This window comes from Bufo gargarizans, chromosome 9 (assembly GCF_014858855.1).
Source record: "Bufo gargarizans isolate SCDJY-AF-19 chromosome 9, ASM1485885v1, whole genome shotgun sequence".
Taxonomy (NCBI): Eukaryota; Metazoa; Chordata; class Amphibia; order Anura; family Bufonidae; genus Bufo; species Bufo gargarizans.
In genome coordinates, this window is record NC_058088.1 from 177,178,432 (window position 1) to 177,198,939 (window position 20,508).

Genomic DNA, 20,508 nt, shown 5'->3' on the forward strand with positions numbered 1-20,508 from the left:
CAGGATGGATCTATAACTAGCCAGTGTAGCACAAAGAGGCAGTCTAGTGTATAGCAGACATATATTTTAATTTTTTTATAAATCAAACTGGTGCTCTCCAAAACCAGGGGGTCAAGTGGTTGCTAATCATGCCCTGCATAACATACCATATAAAAAAAAATACAATAATACGTGGTGTTGGTCTTTGCCCAATTAAAAATTATTTTACATTTTTGAAACCAGCATCAGGATCTGAATATTTTTGTAGGCATGTAATTAAAATTTTGCTATAGCTACTGAGTTATTATTCCGTTAAATATTTATGTATAGAGCCACCTATTGTTTTTTATTTTCCTCAACTCTCTGTCCACCTTGTTGAGTTGGTCACACATGCCCAGTCCCATAATCCAACAGGGCGACGGTCCCTAGCCTAAGTGCACAGGACCTAATCTGGATAAAGGGGTAGTCAAACAAACCGGCTCAAAATCTGAGAGTCACATCACAGAACCAAATGAGAGACAACAGGCGGGGTCAAAAACCAAGGACGGTGAAAGCCAGGAGAATTTCAGACGCAAAGTCAGCAGACAAAGGCAAGGTCAGATCCAGAGAGCATACAACAAAGCTGATGAGGCAGGAAGACCAGTCAAAATCAGATGGACAGCAAATGCCCCACCAACAGGAAGCACATGACGCCGGTGCCGAGCCTGGCGTCCCTGCTCCCTGATACGCCAATCGGCCCCACTGTCGGCATGAATTTAAGTGAATGGGACTGAGCTGCAATACCATACACAGCCACTAGACAGCGGATGGTGCTGTGCTTGGTACACTGTGAAAACCCCATTCAAACAGCTGGTTGTTGGGGGTTCCGGGTTTCGGACCCCCGCTGGGGATAGGTCATCAATATGGTACTCCCAGAAAATCCCGTTAAAGGGGATGGTGCTGATGAGCTCCCAGTTTATTTCTGAGAATTATTTGTCACAATATAGATAGTCTTATTTTATATTAAAATATTCTTTTATTTCATGTCTTGCAGGTCTGACGGAGAGAACTCCAGGACGGTGAGGTGAGTTTGCATTCCCTCTAATTCATGTTATTCCTTCTCCGCTTGGGCATCCATGTTGGGTGTGTTGTGACATAACTATAATTTAGGCTCTGTTGAGAGGTAGCCTTCACGTCACCCTTCACAATCATGAACTTTTGGTCATTTTTTTTTTTTGCAAGTTTGCAGGAGGCTGTAGGGTTCTCCAGCTGTTGTCGGGTATGGATCCTGGCCTTGTGTGGCTGTTCAGTAAGACCCTTGGGTTTTGATTTTGTACCTTGGCGCTCATGATCCTTCACGAAGAAGGAGGTGTTGTCGTCGTGCTATGGTTTACACAACTTAAACCGCTCTTCCGATGCAGTGGCGTTATACCGTGTAGATTACCGTCTTTTGTTAGCACATTATCTCACTGTTAAATTGGTCTTTTCACTAGAGCATAACATCGCAGAGTGTGCTCGATTTAGACAAGACTTGTTAGTTTTGCAGCTATTTTCGGGCGTTGCTCGGCGCCTTTTATACTACAAGAAAAAAAAAGAAAAAATCACAGAGCCGTGTCCAAAAATGGAACCGTGATCAGAGCCAGTTCTGCATCCTAGTTATGTAATCCAGTTATTTCTTGTAGGAAATATGCATCCAGTGAAGATCCGGGTTTTGCAATGACCACCTTTAACACCATGTCAGCCTTCTATGCAGAATCTTTTCTGACTATATAGTTTTATAGATGGCGGTACTCCATTTTTCTGATACAGAGCTCCAAATCCCCTGCATAGCCAGATAACACTGGGTAGAGGCTGTGAATGGTACTGCAGCACTGCTCCCATTTCAAAGGGTTGTCCAGGACTTGTCCGGTTTCAGAGTTGAACCCAGACATATCCCTGTTTTCACCCAGGCAGCCCCTCTGACATGAGCATCTGCGATCCAGTGACGTACCGGGCACTCCATAGGTAAAGCTAGGCGAAGGATTCCACCTAGCAGTGAGCCCGGGGGTGTCATCGGCACTAATGGGCGGGCTTTAGCACTGCCCTAGCCTGTAAAACGACTAGGGCAGTGCTAAAGCCCGCCCATCAGTGCTGGTGATGTCACCGGGAACCCTGCTAGGCTGAAGCCTCCGCCTATCAGTGTAACAAAAGATAAACAAACAGCCCTTGCCTCCGATGCTCATGTCAGAGGGCCTGCCTGGGTAAAAATGGGGATATGTCCGGGTTCAGGGTGTTGATGACTTATTCTCAGGATATGATCGGTGAACAACTCTAGTGGTCTTCTGTTGGAAGTGGCTATGATGATCAGGCAAGCACTGTGGCCCTTACCCTCCCTATGACGTCACGTCTGTCGGTCACATGGCCTTGTACAGCTCAATTGGAGTTTAGGCCAAGCCACTATACATTATACAGTTCTGTGCTTGGTATACTGTAAAGAGGTCAGAGCCCCTTCAAACCCCTTGATCGTCGGTGGTGCTGGGATTCGGATTCTCACCAATCTGATATTGATGACGTGTCCTGAGAATAGCGAGTCCATTTAAGTCAATGGGAGCAGCTCTGCAGTACCATTCACAGCTATAACTTGGCATATAGAGCTGTGCCGTTTCGGAGCACAGCAACCTGTCCAAACAGCTGATCACCAGGAATGCTGGGAATCGAGCCCCCACCTCTCTGATATTGATGATCTATCCTAAAGGTAGGTCATCATTATTACAGTCCTGGAAAACTCTTGTAAAGTGATAAAATTCTGACTGCCTCCAGCCGCCTCTAGGGGGAGCATACTGTTTTATTATATAGTTCTTTGCATAAAAAGTATGTACTAAGCTGTCTACACCGGGGATTTGTCGCTCTGTATCATTAAGAACAGCTCTAACCAAAGAACCAAATGGTGTTCAAGGGTGGACATCCAAGTATTTATCAAAAAGGGACACTATCTAAACAGGTTGTCTCACCTCAGACATTGGCAGGTATATCGATAGCTTCAGAACAGACAGTGAAGGTGGGTGCACCACGTATGCGCCGTCCATTCTTATGGGAGCGTCGAAAATAGCTGAGCGGTATGCTTGGCTAATTTAGTCAGTCCCATTGAAATGAATGGGAAACACACTGCGCAAGCGTGGCTGCCCTCCTTCTCTTTGCTGGCTCCGTTTGAAAGATAGGTGCGGGTCCGAAGTGTGGGTCCCGCACCTATCAGACATTGGGGGCATGCATATCTTAGCAATATGCCCTCAGTGTCTGAGATGTGACAACCCCTTTAATTTTTGGACAGAGTGGATTGCCAGGGGTCCACCAAAGTCCCAAAATTGAGTATACAGTTGAGAATGCAGTTTATTTTCCATAGATTGGGGTTTTCTGGGAGGAAAGCTTTTTTTTATCTAATGCCCGCAGTTGAAGATTAATACTTACCTGCTCCTCTGTCTCCAGCATTTCCATTTTCTGGTCCCTGGACTTTTGGTGGTGCATGGGCATGGTCACGTGCTCTGCTGCAGCCAATAACTGGCTTCAGCAGTGATGTGCCGCTTGTGGCCACATAACCGCTGAAGCCCGTTACTGACTGCAACGAAGCATGTCACCGTCTGGACTAGACATGCTGGAGCCAGCACGGAGGACCCGAGCGACGGGGAGGAAGTAAGTATGAATCTTCTATTTATGGAGGCAGGATGTGGGCTTTAGATAAAAAGGCTTTATTCCTGGAGTACCCTTTAAGACTGTGCTGTGATTTACTTCTTGGAAAGGTAGAGAGAGTGCTTCCTCCTTTACTCTGTGGACATAGAGCTTGCCTACATGGGGCTTGTAATGACCTCAGACTGTCTAATACTGGTAAAGACGAGCAAAAAAAATAACTAGGGGGTTGTGAGTTTTTCCATATACTTTGGAGATTTAGATATTTTTATTGTTTTTTGGTAGGGGAGGTGTAGTAGTTTTTATTTTTTAATTTCCCTTTACACAGTTTATTTTACTTTTTAAACTTTGTTCTTTCTATAAATTGAGAACATTACATTTCGATAGATTATTTTTCCATTTATCATTCTTTCCCATGCACTTAGGTCTATTATCTATTACTGGAGGTCTCTGAGTTCCTATGATAACCAGGCTTGCTGAGCTAATTGCAGCACTTGGTTGATTATTGCAGTATGGGATCAGTAATTACAAGTGGCGATCCTCTTGAAATGGACAATCAGTGTCAATCTCGGCAAAATGCATGGTTCACGCGTAGCCGGCGGTGCCAACTGACATCACTAAATCCCGCCATAATTAGGTGATGGATGACAATGGCTGAATGGTACAATTTGGGCCCTAAATGTGAATATCATAAAATTTCGACTGGGTAAATACGTTTTTATTGTGTAGTCCACATAGTAGACCATGTGTACTTCCTGATATTGGCCTACAGGAAAGTGTTGAAATCCTCAAGTCCTCAACCTTTATTGACAGTGGATTCCTGTGCGTGACCTCATAGCGAAGACTTAGGAACTTGGAATATATACATTTCTAAGTATGGTCCCATGATGCTGGTGGGTTTCTTTTTCCAACCCCACGGGAATCTTTTTCCATGCAAGCTCATATTGTATGAATTGGTACAATGGCCACCCAAGTTGAGACACACCACACCCTTTCCTTTGGAATATTTTAGGAACCATCCCAGCTCCAAAACCCTGTTATCCAGGGATGCTCCTCCATCAGTGATCTCCTATATTAAAGACCTGAATCCATCCAGTTCAGCCTATTAGCTTGCATTGTTGATCCAGAAGAAGACAATGAGGCAGAAGCCAATTTTCTTCCTCTTTGGGAAACAATTTGTGAACCATCCCAGCTCCAAAACCCTGTTATCCAGGGATGCTCCTCCATCAGTGATCTCCTATATTAAAGACCTGAATCCATCCAGTTCAGTCTATTAGCTTGCATTGTTGATCCAGAAGAAGACAATGAGGCAGAAGCCAATTTTCTTCCTCTTTGGGAAACAATTCGTTTCAGAGTCCAAATCTGGCAGTCATAATGAGGCCAAATGTCAGTGAATCATGGATGGTCTCCACGGACATCACATGTATCCATTGAATTTAAAGGCTATGTACACCTTCTGAGGCAATTTTTTTCCCGATTACATGCTACTCATTTTTGGTTAAAAATTATTTTCTCAATTGCCCGTTATTCAAAATATTGAGCCTTTCTGTCACCAAGGATTAACAGTTTTTCTAGTTGTATGACTGGTACTTTCACTTTGTGCCGCTCATCTAATAAACCTTACCTGTAATTTACTAAGAGGTCATAAACACTTATTTAAGCCACATTCTCACCAGTAAGATAAGAACTGAGCTTTAATCAGTGGTAAGGAGGTCAGAGAGCAGAGACGAGGAGTATCACCGCAATATTCAGCTACAGCGCTGCAGCCCTGTCGCAAATGGCGACAAGGCTAAAAAGTCTTGTCGCCATCTGCAAATTTTAAGGCGCTCTGGCGACCATTTTGGTCGCCATCTGGAGCGCTGAAAAGGATTCCATATTTTTAATAAAGACCAATTTAAAATATTATTTTTAGCTCAAAACGAGTACAAAAATGCCCCCAAAGGTGTACATAGCCTTTAATGTGTATATTGACACATCAATGGCTTTCCATGGACCGTGGGTCTGTGGTGACACCGTGGAAGCATGCCCTATTTTAGTCTGTGATTACAGATCCCTCACGCACAAGTCTTTCAGTCGATGAAAACCACGAACGCAACGTGGATACCATCCGTGTTTGGTCCATGGTTTTTAAAGATAGTTGCTAAGATATGCTCTGGAAATTTATTATTTTTTGCCTAGCAGTGTCCGTGGAGTGCGGATGACACACGGAGGGCAAGAACTGACACACAGACCAAACACGGATCATTCATGAACATCTTCGCAACTGAGCAAATGACCATCTTGTCAAGGATGTTATCACAGAGGTTTTAAAGAGGCTTAACTCCCTGGATTAGCAACACGTCTCCAGAAATCTAGTAACTGCTAACATTACAATCGGGAAAGACAACCAGGCTCCTTTTAAATACTTTCAGTGGATTCACCACCACCACCACCACCACTTCTGGCAGAGAGCTCCATATTCAGAGAGCCCCTGATGAGACGGAGCAGATTATAGGAGTGGTAGTGGCTCCTGTTATAACACAGTCCATCACAGTGGCTATCCTCTCACCGTTGCTCCCTACGGCCATTTTGCATGAGGAGGCACCCTTTCTTCCCTCAGAGCACACCCTGATGGTAGTTAGGGTGCCTGTAATGTTAGGTGTTTGGATGGGTGCAAGGCAAGATGCGTGATGTGCAATGGCCAGTGTGTGGTGTAGAAGTCCGAAAACCAGGGCAGAATAAACGTCTCGTCATTCCTTAAATGTGAAGGATGTCGTAGCAGTAATCCCTTCATGACTGTAAAGTCTGTATTACCCTCAGTGGCGGTTACCTTACCGACTCCTGTTGCTCAGCCATGCAGATTTCTGAGCTCTCCTTGCTCTCTTTCTTGCTGTAGACCTTGCAGCAATCACACAGAGATCTGTTAGTCTCCAAATACATGGACTTCGCTTCCTTCCTCTCTCAACTCACTCCTCAGACTCTCCTAGAACACTCTAGAGCACGGTTCAGCAACCTGCGGCACTCCCGGTGTTGTGAAACTACATCTCCCATCATGCACACTTGCTTGGCTGTTCTTTGAGCTCCTATAGAAGTGAAAGGAGCATGCTGGGTGTTGTAGTTTGACAACCACTGGAATGCTGAAGGGTGCTGATCCCTGCTCTAGAGCCACCACCTAGCAACCTCCTGCAAAGGACTGTGTCGCTAACTCTATCACTCCTGCTGGGAGTATAATACAGGACATGGCAATGCATAGCGTAACCGTACATTCCAAAACAAATCATTTGCAGATACCCCGAGCTCTGCTCTTACAGTAAAGAATCCCCATCTATATTGGTGGATAGAATGCTTCTAAAGGTGGCAACTCTAGACTTCTAGACCGGCCACACCACAGCCATGGTAATAGAGATTTTCTACATCGGAATATTTTTTTTCCCATGAAATGTAGAAATTCTCAATATGATTGGAAGTGATTGCCAAGTATAAAAAAAAATAATGAAAAAAAATCCCGACTGATGAGAGGACATTATCTGACAAATTTCTTCCAACCGCCGGGACAGATTATCATTCATCATAAACAATCATTACATCGCCATTGAGAGATAATTGCCCCGACCGCCTGTCATTGATTGGATCGGCCGGAGTGACGGCTTCAGTCTTTTAAGTGTTTTCTCTCTGTTTGATTCTGCAAATCCCAGCGTTAATGAAGCAAGGCTGTTTGCGTGAAAGTGACAAATGGAAGGGTGGGGCGTGAAAATATCAAAGGATCGGGCTGTGAGCTTGACGTCCCCGTGCAGATTTCCCACAAGGAGTGAACGCGCTGTACGCGTCAAGTACTGTAATGAGCTTCATGTGGATGAGAAGAGGTGGCTGAATAGAGAAACGGTAACAGGCGCACGCCAGGTTCAATAGACATGGCCGTCTGGCATTGCCGGATGAAGTTAGGGATGAGATTAGGAGCAGATGGAGTTGTCTTAAAGGGGTTATCCCATCATAATGATCACTGTTAAATCTGTTAATGATTTGACAGTGATCATTTTTGTAAATATACTTTATTAACAAATCCCCACCGATTAGGATAAAATTCATCCCCACTTACCTGATTGTTGTGACTCGGTCTCCCCTGGTTACGACCTCCGCTCTTCTCCAAAAGCCGGAAGGTCGCGCTTGCCCAGAAGACTCCTTCTTTTCTCCCGGCTGGTCCGCTCGCTGTTCTGAACGCGCACGCTGCCGCGCATGCGCGACGGTGACTTCTTCCCGGCCAGAATAGTACAGAGCTGCGAACGCGCACGCCGGCTCTGTAGGAATAAGTCACCATTGCGCATGCGCGGCGGCGTGCGCATTCAGTCCAGCGCGCGGCACGGCCGGGAGAAGACTTCAATCAAGATGAAGCCCGCCCCCAGCCAGAATCCAGGAAGTGACCGCGCGGTGGCAGCAGGTAAGTTTAAAAACGCTAAGTGGGATAACCCCTTTAAGTGAAGCCTTCGGTGAGAATCACTATGAGAAGTTATTACTTTTTACGGATGGGAACTGGGAAAAGGCAAGCGGTGACCAATGCATCGTGTAATAGAGTCAGTGTAGCGTCCGCGTTTGATCGGATTTAGTTTCTGCTGAACTGAAAAGGGTTTTCCGAAATTTTAAAGGGGTTGTTTCATCTTCTTATAGGTGCGGGTCCCAGGTACCGCACTGCAAAGTGGTGGCCGGAGGACTCCGGTCCGGCTACCGCCAAGCGCTGTCGCTATCGAAGCGAATGGGAGTGCACCGCGCATGACTGGCCGCAGCTCCCATTCACTTCTAAGGGACCCACGGAAATAGCCGAGCCAGTGCTCAGCTATTTTTGGCGGCCCCATAGAAATGAATGGAGGGCAGCTGCGCATGTGCAGTTCGTCTTCCACCACTTTCGTGGCTCTGTACTCGATATAGGTGCGGGTCCTATCGATATGCCCCCATTGTCTGAGATGAGACAACCACTTTAATATTGATGACCTATCCTGTAGGCACAGATTGTCTGGTGTCTTAAAGGAATTGTCTGAGATTTTGATATTGATGGCGTCCACAGGATAGGTTATTGATATCTGATTGGTGGGGGTCCAACTGCAGCCTCTTGCTAGGCCAGTGATGTCTCTTTCATCGGTCAGATGGCCTAGGCGCAGCTCAGTCCTATTCAAGTGAATGGGCTTGTGTTGCAGTATCAAGCATAGCCACTGTTCTTAGTAATCTGTGACAAGGCCACAGCCTCTTCAAACAGTTGATCGGCAGGGGTGCTGGCTGTTGGACCCCCACCTCCACCACCAATCAGATATTGATGACCCATCCTGAAAATAGGCCATCAATATAAAAAACTTGGACTGCTTTTTTAAGCAGGCCATACACATTACATACCCCCCCCCCCCCCCATAATATGCATGCACACTCAGCTCGGCCGAGCATGCATGTTTTCTGAATGGGGAGAAGAGGAGAAACCAGTTGCTGGCTGTCATTGTATTGTCACTGGCTTTAATATAATCCAAGGCCAAGGTGGTAACTAGAAATAGAAGTTCTTCATTCAGATACCGAGATTAGTGAGTGTGCTTCTTTCTGTTGGAAGCCCACTTTACATGTGTTTACTTGTCTATAGGATCTTGATAATTTGGGGTTTGTTGAGCTCCCCACTCCTTCCTACAACTGACCGCTATAAGGAGGCTTGGGGGGCATTACTTTAATAAGGGAGACTCTAGTGTGGCTAACGAAATAACTTACAAATGACCAGGGACAAGAGAGCAGCTAACATGCTGGCAATTGCCTGTGTGGAATATGGAAGCCCCCCCCCATTCTGAGGGGAAGAGCATATGCCAACTATTGCAGGGCCAATGATGCACAGAAAGATGAGCCTGTAATTCAGATATTGATTAGTGCTTGACTACGTGCTGTGACTTCCTGCTAAGCTAGAGGAGGAGGCAGCTGTATGATTTAGATTCTGGATAAAGACCAGAACCTGTCATACATGGAAGGATGAGTCTGTGTTTACAAGCAGCTTATTGGATGGATGTAATTCAGCTGATCATTGGTGCTATAGTTCGTGCTGTTACTTCCCGCTAAGTTAGAGGAGGAGGCAGTTGCGTTTTTTAGTTTCTGGTCCAAGTCCAGAACCAATGATACATAGAAAGATGAGGCTGTATTTATAAGTAGCTTATTGGATGAATGTAATTCAGCTGATAATTGGTGCTTCAGCTTATGCTGTGACTTCCCGCTGAGATAGAGGAGGAGGCAGTTGCTTTTCTTTTAGTTTCTGGACAAAGACCAGAACCTGTGATACATAGAAGAATGAGGCTGCATTTCCAAGCAGCCTATTGGATAGATGTAAGTCAACTGACGATTGGTACTTCAGCTCATGTTGTGACTTTCTGGAAGGAGGAGGCATTTATTTGATTCAGGTTCTGGACAAAGACCAGAACCTGTGGTACATAGAAAGATGAGGCTGCATTTAAAATTAGCGTATTAGATGGATGTAATTCAGCTGAGGATTGGTACTTTAGCTCACGCTGTGACTTCCCGCTCAGCTAGAGGAGGAGGCAGTTGCTTTTATCAGGTTCCGGACGAAGATTGGTTGCCATTCAAAAATACTTTAGTTAAAAAGTTAAAACATGTTGAGATTAGTTCCCATTCACGATTGGGGCATGGGCTCACTACCGTCATATACTGTACGGGTTTACAAGTTTTCCTACCGATACAGGAAAGTAATACAATTTAGCATCTTTCAGAAGGCTTGCGATACTTTTAGAACATCATGTACATATAGAGGTTAATAAAGGTGAGTTTACACCCCAATCCTGAGGGTATGACATGAGCTTTTGCTGATTCGGGACATCTGCAATTTCGTGGCTCATTAGTACAGGGCAGGGTGTCCTAACCAGGGTCCGCAATGTGTCCTACGTCAATGGAGCAAGAACAGCTAGAGGAACATAAGGATCTAGTCCTCACTCTGATGTATAGACGTATATCATAACTTAACCCCTTAGTCACTCAGTATAGACATAGTTATCTTTCTATATGTCTGTAAATCAGTATTTGGATGCCTAGCAACTACTCAGTGTTCTATATTGGTGACAACCATTTAAAGAGGCGTTGTCACCTCTCCTGACACGTCTGTTGTAGTAACTACTTGCATCCCCCATGTAATAACAATGCTGACTCTGTGCCATTCCTTTATTACTCATGCTAGAGGGTATGAATGAATTACAAGCAATTCACAGTCAAGGTCCAGATGGGTGTTAACAGTTGGGTTACACCCCTGCGCAGTCTGAAATTATCCAATCAGTGCTGCCAGTGTCAGAGTGTGCAGCACTGATTGGATGCTGTCATACTGCGCAGGGGTGCAACCTAACTGGTAACACCCATGAGGACCTTCATTGCAAACTGCAGGCAATTCATTTATAACTTCTAGCAGGAATTATAGAAGAATGGCACAACACAGAGTCATAACAATAGATGCTCCAGAATTATGACATGGGGGGCTGCAAGTAGTTACTAAAGCAGACATGTCAGGAGAGGTGAGAGGTCCTCTTTAAAGGGAGCCTGTCACCAGGAAATTAACTGGAATAAACCAGGTGCAATGCCTTGTAGGGCCAACTCAGCTGAATGTAATGATTTCTTAGCGATTTATTGATTCTGGAGAAAAATTACTTTTAATCCATATGCAAATTATTAGTTAAAGGCGATGTACACCTTCAGGGCAATTTTTTTTTGTTTATAATTGCATTTTACTCATTTTGTGCTAAAAAATATTTTTTCAATTGGTCTTTATTAAACATTTTCAGCCGTTTCTGAGATACAGGGGTTAGAAATCAGTCTGACACAGTCTATTTTCTTTACATCCCGTCATCTGACGTCTTATGTAGCTCTTATCTCTGATCTGCTGACCACATAAACACTCATCATAGCTCAATTCTTATCAAACTGATAAAAATATGGCTTAAATATGTGTTTTTGAGGTCAGGAGATCAGAGCTACACAAGAGCCATTAGATGACTGGATTAAAAGCAAAAACACGGGTGGACAGCACTCCTAAGAAAAAATGCTGCGGGTGCTCGTCTCCAAGGGAGGTGGTAAAAGGCCCCCCAATATTAACAACTTGTAGATGTCCAAAAAAAATAAAAAATGGAGACAGCACGTCCAAAAAGGTGAGTTTTAATTCCAGATGCATCTGGATTAAAAGCAGACACCTTTTTGTTTAACCCTTATATCGAAGAAACGGCAGTCGCAGTGCAACACCATAGACTATTATTATATAAATTCTATTTTAAAGGGGTTGTCTAGGATGTTGCAAGTGATGGCCTATCAGGATAGACCATCGATGTCTGATCAAAGGGGGTCCAATACCCCCACCACGATCAGCTGCTCTGGGCCAGAACTACACCCCTCCATCCACTGTGTTATGGATGGAGCTGGTTACCGCAGCGCTGCGAATAGAAGCAGCGCTGCAGTAACCAGTGGACAGAGCGGTGTAGTGCCGGCACAGACTTCTGACGCAGGAGCTACTCTGAAACAGCAGATCGTCAGGGTGTCAGACCTCCACCGATCCTGAGGATAGGCCATCAAAATCTTAAATAACCCCTTTAAATGGGTTCTGCCAAGGTATGAAAAGTGTTTCACGGGTTAGGGGTTAAATAGGGGGGGGGGGGGTCCTACCACTGAGACTCCCACCAATCTTGAGATCAGGGGTCCCATGTTCCCCAAATGAATGGAGTGGCAGTTGGGGGAAGGCACTCTGGAGCTCCATTCATTCTCTATGGGACTGTGAGATAAATATTTTTAAAAAAATTCTTCTGCTTGCTTTGGTAGTAACTGGAGCACAAACCTAGCAATCAGTCTGTGAACAAGCCATAGACCCATGTATCATAGGCAGTAATCACATTCTGCTAGTCCAGCATATTCACAAGGATTCTGGATTATCGGAATTCCCTAAATTATTATTATTATTTTTTATATATTTTTTTACTTTAGTTCTAACCCCCCCCCCCCCCCCCCCAAGTATTTTTGGGCGTCTCTCCGCTGCAGTTCCCTGCGATGTTTACTGTCAGTAATGCCGCTGACAAGTCCAGGTCTCCTGATTTGCCTTCCAAAAACTGTTTCTATGGATATCACTCCTCTATTAATTGTCAGAGGGGGCCTACCTGCTCCATGCTGAGACCCCCCCCCCCCCCCTCAATTTGAAACTTTCCTCCATTTTGCCTTCACTTTAATTGTTTTGCCCTTTAATTATTGGGATGCTAATGAATTTACGGCGATGCACAGGGTTAAAAGACAACTCTCTTTCACACTTCCATATTGCGTTGCTGTTCAGCCGCACTGTTGCCATGGAGACTGTCACTGGTAAACTATACAGGAAAAAAAAAAGGTCTCTTTCCAAAATAGCCCCTCCCCCTCCTCCTCCCTTCCATGTTAATTGCTGGGTGTGAGTCATTCTGCAGCTGTGATGCTCTGCGCTGGCGCTGCGCTTCACCCTCTGCCCATCGACCCCTTAGGCTACATTTAGGAGAATTTAACGGCTCGTTTTATTTGGCTCTCTGGGGGGCGCTGCGGTGCTTGGCCTCACTGCCCTGTGCACATGTAAACCAAGTTACTGTCTGCCTCCGTCAGATGAACCTTTCATAATGCACAAGGGGGGGGGGGGGGGGGCTGACTGCGCCGCAGGCTGGAACGGGAGCCGCTGTTTGCATTTTGGGGGTGCAATGAAAGTTAAGGGTTAAGTGTCCCAGTTGTAAGGGGGGCCTGCGTCAGACATCGTGCACACTTGGCCCGCACCTCCTAATAGTCTGATCCGTCATTTGCATGTTCTAGAATGGAGCGGATGCTGCAGGATGCGCGTGGTGCGCAGCGCGGTATAGTGTCAGCGCTTGGCTTTTTATGTCTGTTGCATTTGCCCAGGGAATCCCTGGTATCGGATGACTTGGTATCTATCGGGCACTGCTGTTGCTGATCCATCAGCAGTCTGCCATGGACTAGGCACAGGGGTATGCATTTTAGGGTACGAGTCCAAAGTGGACATTTAGGCCATGTTCAGATTGCGCTTTTTACATGCTGTGCTGTAGTAAATGTCTTATACTACAGCTGTGATTATTTTACTTAGCCAGACTGCTGTTATAGGGGGCGCTCTAGACTGCACAGCCAGACTGCTGTTATAGGGGGCGCTCTAGACTGCACAGTCAGACTGCTGTTATAGGGGGCGCTCTAGACTGCACAGCCAGACTACTGTTATAGGGGGCCCTCTAGACTGCACAGCCAGACTACTGTTATAGGGGGCCCTCTAGACTGCACAGTCAGACTGCTGTTATAGGGGGCGCTCTAGACTGCACAGCCAGACTACTGTTATAGGGGGCCCTCTAGACTGCACAGCCAGACTACTGTTATAGGGGGCCCTCTAGACTGCACAGCCAGGCTGCTGTTATAGGGGGTGCCGTAGACTGAACAACCACACTACTGTTATAGGGGGTGCTCCATACTATTTTACTTAGCCAGACTGCTGTTATAGGGGGCGCTCTAGACTGCACAGTCAGGCTACTGTTATAGGGGGCGCTCTAGACTGCACAACCACACTACAGTTATAGGGGGTGCCGTAGACTGCACAACCACACTACTGTTATAGGGGGTGCTCCATACTACACACACAGACTGCTGTTATAGGGGACGCTCTAGACTGCACAGTCAGGCTACTGTTATAGGGGGCGCTCCATACTACACATCCAGACTGCTGTTATAGGGGGCGCTCCATACTACACAGCCAGACTGCTGTTATAGGGAATGCTCCATACTACACACCCAGACTGCTGTTATAGGGGGCGTTCTAGACTGCACAGTCAGGCTACTGTTATAGGGGGCGCTCCATACTACACACCCAGACTGCTGTTATAGGGGGCGCTCTAGACTGCACAACCACACTACTGTTATAGGGAGTGCTCCATACTACACACCCAGACTGCTGTTATAGGGGGCGCCGTAGACTGCACAACCACACTACTGTTATAGGGGGTGCTCCATACTACACACACAGACTGCTGTTATAGGGGGGCGCTCTAGACTGCACAGTCAGGCTACTGTTATAGGGGGTGCCGTAGACTGCACAACCACACTACCATTATAGGGGGTGCTCCATAATACACACACAGACTGCTGTTATAGGGGGCGCTCTAGACTGCACAACCACACTACTGTTATAGGGGGTGCCGTAGACTGCACAACCACACTACCATTATAGGGGGTGCTCCATACTACACACACAGACTGCTGTTATAGGGGGCGCTCTAGACTGCACAGTCAGGCTACTGTTATAGGGGGCGCTCTAGACTACACACACACACACACACACAGACTGCTGTTATAGGGGGCGCTCTAGACTACACATCCAGACTGCTGTTATAGGGGGCGCTCTAGACTACACACACACACACAGACTGCTGTTATAGGGGGCGCTCTAGACTACACATCCAGACTGCTGTTATAGGGGGCGCTCTAGACTACACATCCAGACTGCTGTTATAGGGGGCGCTCTAGACTACACATCCAGACTGCTGTTATAGGTGGCGCTCTAGACTACACATTCAGACTGCTGTTATAGGGGGTGCTCTAGACTACACATCCAGACTGCTGTTATAGGGGGCGCTCTAGACTACACATCCAGACTGCTGTTATAGGGGGCGCTCCATACTACACATCCAGACTGCTGTTATAGGGGGCGCTCCATACTACACATCCAGACTGCTGTTAAAGGGGGCGCTCTAGACTGCACAGTGAGACTTCTGTTACGAGGTGCGCTATAGACTACACAGCCAGACTTCTCTTATAGAGGGTGCTCCCTACAACTGGTCACAGGTTGTGCTGCCAGAAGTGGTATATTTGAGGGGCTCACCGACCGTCTTACATGATGCAGATTTCTTTTACAACCCATTATATATCAGGATAACGATCTCAATCTTGAGCACCAAGCATCAAGTCACATAGACAGATGGTAAGTGCTGGGGGCAAGGCCTCTAAATGCCGCGGAAGCCTCTGCATTGATTGGTAATTACCCTTTACCCATAAAATATCTGGAGTCATTCAGTGAAGATACGGCCGACCTCCCCTCCAGCGCCAAATAGGTTCATTAAAAATGCAGTCGTTAAAGGGGCACCAAGATTTTAACTTTAATGCAAGGAATCATGTTAATGAGGCTTGAACTGCATTTGAATAACGTGTAGGACACAATCTGGCCAGTCCCTTAAATGATAAAGGTGCCCTGATGGCATCTTCTGAGATGGCAGGACATTAACATGCACACTGGCACAGCTTCCAAGGAACCTCATTTCCGATTCTGCCCGGACAATCGTAATGAAATTTTAAAGAACCTGCGCTTTTGCAGAGAAGGATACCAAGGGGCCGACTTCTGTCGCGGAAACCAAGGGTGCACAGACGACGAAGTGTGGAAGGGTTGATGGAGGACAAGGAACGCCTCTAAGTGATAACTGAAAACTTTTGTATTTGTGCATCAGTTTCCAAAAATTCTCAGTTTTTGTGGTGGCAAAAAATTCTTCCCCTTTTGGTCAGTTATATTTTTACCTTTTTTTTGGCCCTTCATCAGGATTACCATCTCCAGGTCTACAGATTTTGACCCCCAGGCATAGTGCAAATGATCCAGAATCTACATCAGTTTTGTGAGCTATTCAAGATAGCTCTCCTCCAGAAGGAAGCAACCTGACTCTCTAGTGCCACCTATAGGTCACTACCCTGTACGCCGGTGTCCCGCCATTATAATAGAGCCTTGAGACATGACTAGGCGTATCATCCCAACCAGATCCCTAGCCGTGCCTCAAGGCACTACAACCATTGTCTCTAGTGCCACCGGTAGATACCTTCCCTTTTGAACCAGTTTTCTTCCTTCTAGAGAAGAGCTGATTTGCATAATTTTCTCAGGAAGCATTTCCTGAAGACATCCTACATCTGGGGGTCTCCACAAGAAGAATCTGTATCTTTCAAAGAACTACCATTCATCATCTTCATTTCCGTATAGATCTCCATGGGGTCTTGAGTTTCATATGTCCAAACCTGGAGCTGTTTTCCAGGTGGAGCCTCAGAATTGTGACACAGGAGCACAAAGATGGGGGGCGGAGTCCATATGTAAATGAAGTTGCCCCCTAAGAGATACTTTAATTGGTCACTAACTTTTTACACAACTTTGTATAAATCATTAGTACCAACTAATATAAGAATCCTTATAATATATCTTGCCTCTTTCTCCACTTATCAGGTTATCTGAAGCATCAGAGATCCAGACGGGCTGTCAGATCACTCCCCTCTACATAGACTTCTATGGGCAGCTGTAATCTGATCCTTTAGTGAGCTGACAGTCTGTCTCGAGCTCTCAAGACGAGGCGGAAGATGTTAGTTTACAAGGGGGGAGGAAAGGAGTCGGACAAGTGGAGAAAGAGGCATTTTTCTTTGATGTATATTATGAAGTGTCTTATATTTACCTGTACTGTATATGGAAAGCTGTGTGAAAGGTTGGTGACCATTTACATGGCATCTGTCAGCAGTTTTGTACCCATGAAACTGGCTGACCTGTTACATGTGCACTTGGCAGCTGAAGGCATCTGTGTTGGTCCCATGTTCATATATGCCCACATTGCTAAGAAAAATGATGTTTTTATATATGCAAATGAGCCTCTAGGAGCAACGGGGGTGTTGCCATTACACCTAGAGGCTCAACTGTTGCACCCTCTTCACTTTGATTGACAGGGCCAGGCAGTGTAAACATCATCGCACCTGGTCCTGTCAATCAAAGTACTGAGGGCGTGGAAGTTTCAGGGAGAGCCGAGCTTCTAGGAGTAACGGCAACGCCCCCTTTGCTCCTAGAGGCTCATTTGCATAATTAAATTACTTCATTTTTCTCAGCAATGCGGGCACATGTGAACATGGGACCAACACAGATGCCTTCAGCTTCCAAGTGCACATGTAACAGGTCAGCCAGTGTCATAGGTACAAAACTGCTGACAGATGCCCTGTAAGCTGTAACCCTTTCCTTTTCCTAGGGCGGTGGTCTCAAACTTGCAGCTCCCCAGTAGGTATAGAGTCCCAGCTTGCCCCAACAGCCACACTTTGACCACTGGCCTAGTTAGTAGCATGGAAACCTATGAGGAGATGATCACCTTGGAGTTGTAGTTCCACAGCGGTGTTATGGTGTTATCAGCTGTTGCAGGACTACAAGTCCTAGCATTCCTCTGTCTATAAGGGCATGTTGGAAAGTGGTAGGTAGGTTTGAGAGGACCTAGATGCAGCTAATATGCTATATACTGTCCCTTGCTTGTTCAGATACCAGGGGGAGGCAGTAAAGCTGTAGAGATGTTGAGATTTTAATCCCCCCCCCCATGGTCGGCAGCCATTTTGTTCGTTGGACGAGAACCCACATTTGTAATCCACCGATTTCTGCGGGTTGCATTTGTGATGTAACTTTTTCATATTAAATTCTGCTGCTTCCTCATATTTTTTATTGTCTTATGTTGTCCCCAGAATAGCAGCCTGACATCCGCCCGTGGTCAGCAGCAAACAGGAATGAGGAACAATACAATGGAATTGTGATGCTCAGGAAGGGGAAGCGTGTCCCTCACGTGTTTTAAAGCGACGCTGCACTTCAAGGGAAAAAAATAGACATTATCTGGGAAATGAACAGAGCACTTACTTGGTGCCCTCCGTTCCAGCTTCAGGTCCGCCACTCTTCTGTCATCCAACATGGCCGCCCAGATTCTCAGACTACCTGGTGCATTTGATAGCCCAAGTCACTTCCTGCTGCCCTCGGATTGGCCGGCACTGCTCACGTGATCCGCGCTGACCAATCTAAGAGCAGGGCTGGACAAGCAAGAAGTGTCTTGGACTACTGAAGCACAGTCTGGTAGTCTGAGAAGCGGTGCGGCCATCTTGGATGACTGAAGAGGTGCCCGAGGACCAGCGGATCTGCAACTAAAAAGATGAAAAGGAGGACAGCATTTTTTTTTTGGAGGGTCACTTTAAGGTGAACCTCGCCCATTGGAGGCATATCGCTAGGATATGCCACCAGTGTCAGGTAGGTGCAGGTCCCACCTCTGGAACCCACACCTATCTCTAGAACGGGGCCGCCCAAAGCGAAGGAGAGTGCACCGCATGCTGTCCATTTACTTCTATGGGAGTTCCAAAAAAGAACCAAGCGAGCGTGCGCCACTATTTTTGGAACTCCCATAGAAGTGAATGGAGAGCTCACGGCCACCTTTACATTCACCTCTATGGGACTGCCAGTGCTCGGCTATTTTCGGCACTCCCATAGAAGTTAATGGAGGGTGGCCACTCTCGCACAGTGAGCCCTCTTTTACTTAGGGGGCCCTGTTCTAGAGATAGGTGCAGGCCTATCTGACGTTGGTGGCATGTCCTAGCGATATGGGACCAATGTGTGAGACGGGACCAACCCCTTTAATGGCTCATTTCCCATTTCCGTTCCGTTTTTTTTTTACAGGTCCGTATGCGAAACCATTCACTTCAATGAGGCTTGAAAAAAAAACTGACTGTGTCCACATGTCGGTTCCGCAAAAAAAATAGAACATGTCCTATTCTTGTCAATTTTTCAGACAAGGACAGGCATTGTTACAATGGATCCGTATAAAAAACAGATGCAACACAGACTTCACATGGACGTCATCCGTATTTTTTGCGTATCTGTGTTTTGCGGACCGCAAAATACATACAGTCGTGTGCATGAGCCCTAAAGGAGATTTACTGATGTACTTTCAGTCTTAGGCCTCATGCACGCGACTGTGGTGTGTTTTGCGGTCCGGAACGGAAACGGCACGGACAGCCTTTGATATAAATGCCTATTCTTGTCCGCAAAGCGCGGACAAGAATAGGACATGTTATATTTTTTTTGCGGGGCCACGGAACGGAGCAACGGATGCGGACAGCACAGTAGAGTGCTGTCCGCATCTTTTGCGGCCCCATTGAAGTAAATGGGTCCAAAACGGCGGCTCAGATGCGGACCAAAGCAATGTCCGTGTGCATAAGGCCTTAAAGGGATTAGATAAACATGGCTGCATTTTTCAAGAAACTGCTCCACGCCTGCCCCCATGTTGTGTCTGGTACTGCAGCTAACGTCACTACAATGTAAATGGGGGTGAGCTGTAATACCACACACAACCTGTGGACAGGTGAGGCGCTATTTCTGGTAGAAAGCAGAAGTGTTTCTAATCATGGACATCCTCTTTCATCAAATCTGTGTGTATTGGCGTCCTATTCTTCTTTACCCCCCATCTGCAACTGTCCAATACATCTGGTGGGGGTGGGTAGGCGCCAAAACAACCCCATTCAAATGAATAGATCTGGTTTTCAGTCACAGAAATGTCTGCTTCGGGTCTGCCATGTGTGAATATTCCCTAATTCATCAAGTATCACATCCCCATGGTTCCTCCGATTCCTTATGGCGCTGGCTACATGGCGGCTGGGTCACCGGCAAGTTCTTACTGTCGTAGATGGGAGTCAGAGCACTGTCTGTGCACCGTCCTAAACGGTCTGCATGGGACGCCCCCATGGTGTGCACCCCCTGATCTAAATACAGCACATGTGTTCTGGTATATATTACCACATGAGCACAATTTAATGTAACCGCTATCCCCCTTCTGCATAGGGAGGGAAGCAGAATTCTACAGCGGTATAATTATATGTCTCCTCCTGGACATTTGAAGGAAAATGCATTAAAATGACTGCATTTCATATGTTACGTAGACTCCCATCTGTGCTCTCTGCTATAGGTTCGCCCCCTAGTGGATCTTTTTGAGTAGTGCACCAATAATTTAGTAACTACAGTACAATCCCAGTCGTTCGGCAGGCTTGCCACCAGACTATTGGTCTCTAGCTCTGGGGAAAATGAGATTTCGGAATTTATCAAAG

General features: G+C 46.2%; 1 protein-coding gene across 2 annotated transcripts in view; it reads left to right on the forward strand.

The window, feature by feature from the left end:
• IQSEC2 (IQ motif and Sec7 domain ArfGEF 2) overlaps positions 1-20,508 on the forward strand; it is a 200,155-nt gene that overhangs the window by 76,990 nt on the left and 102,657 nt on the right. For both annotated transcript variants that reach the window (XM_044305346.1, XM_044305350.1), the window contains exon 3: positions 1,013-1,042. In XM_044305346.1, coding sequence (XP_044161281.1) covers positions 1,013-1,042 — 30 coding nt within the window. The remainder of the gene's footprint in view (positions 1-1,012; positions 1,043-20,508) is intronic.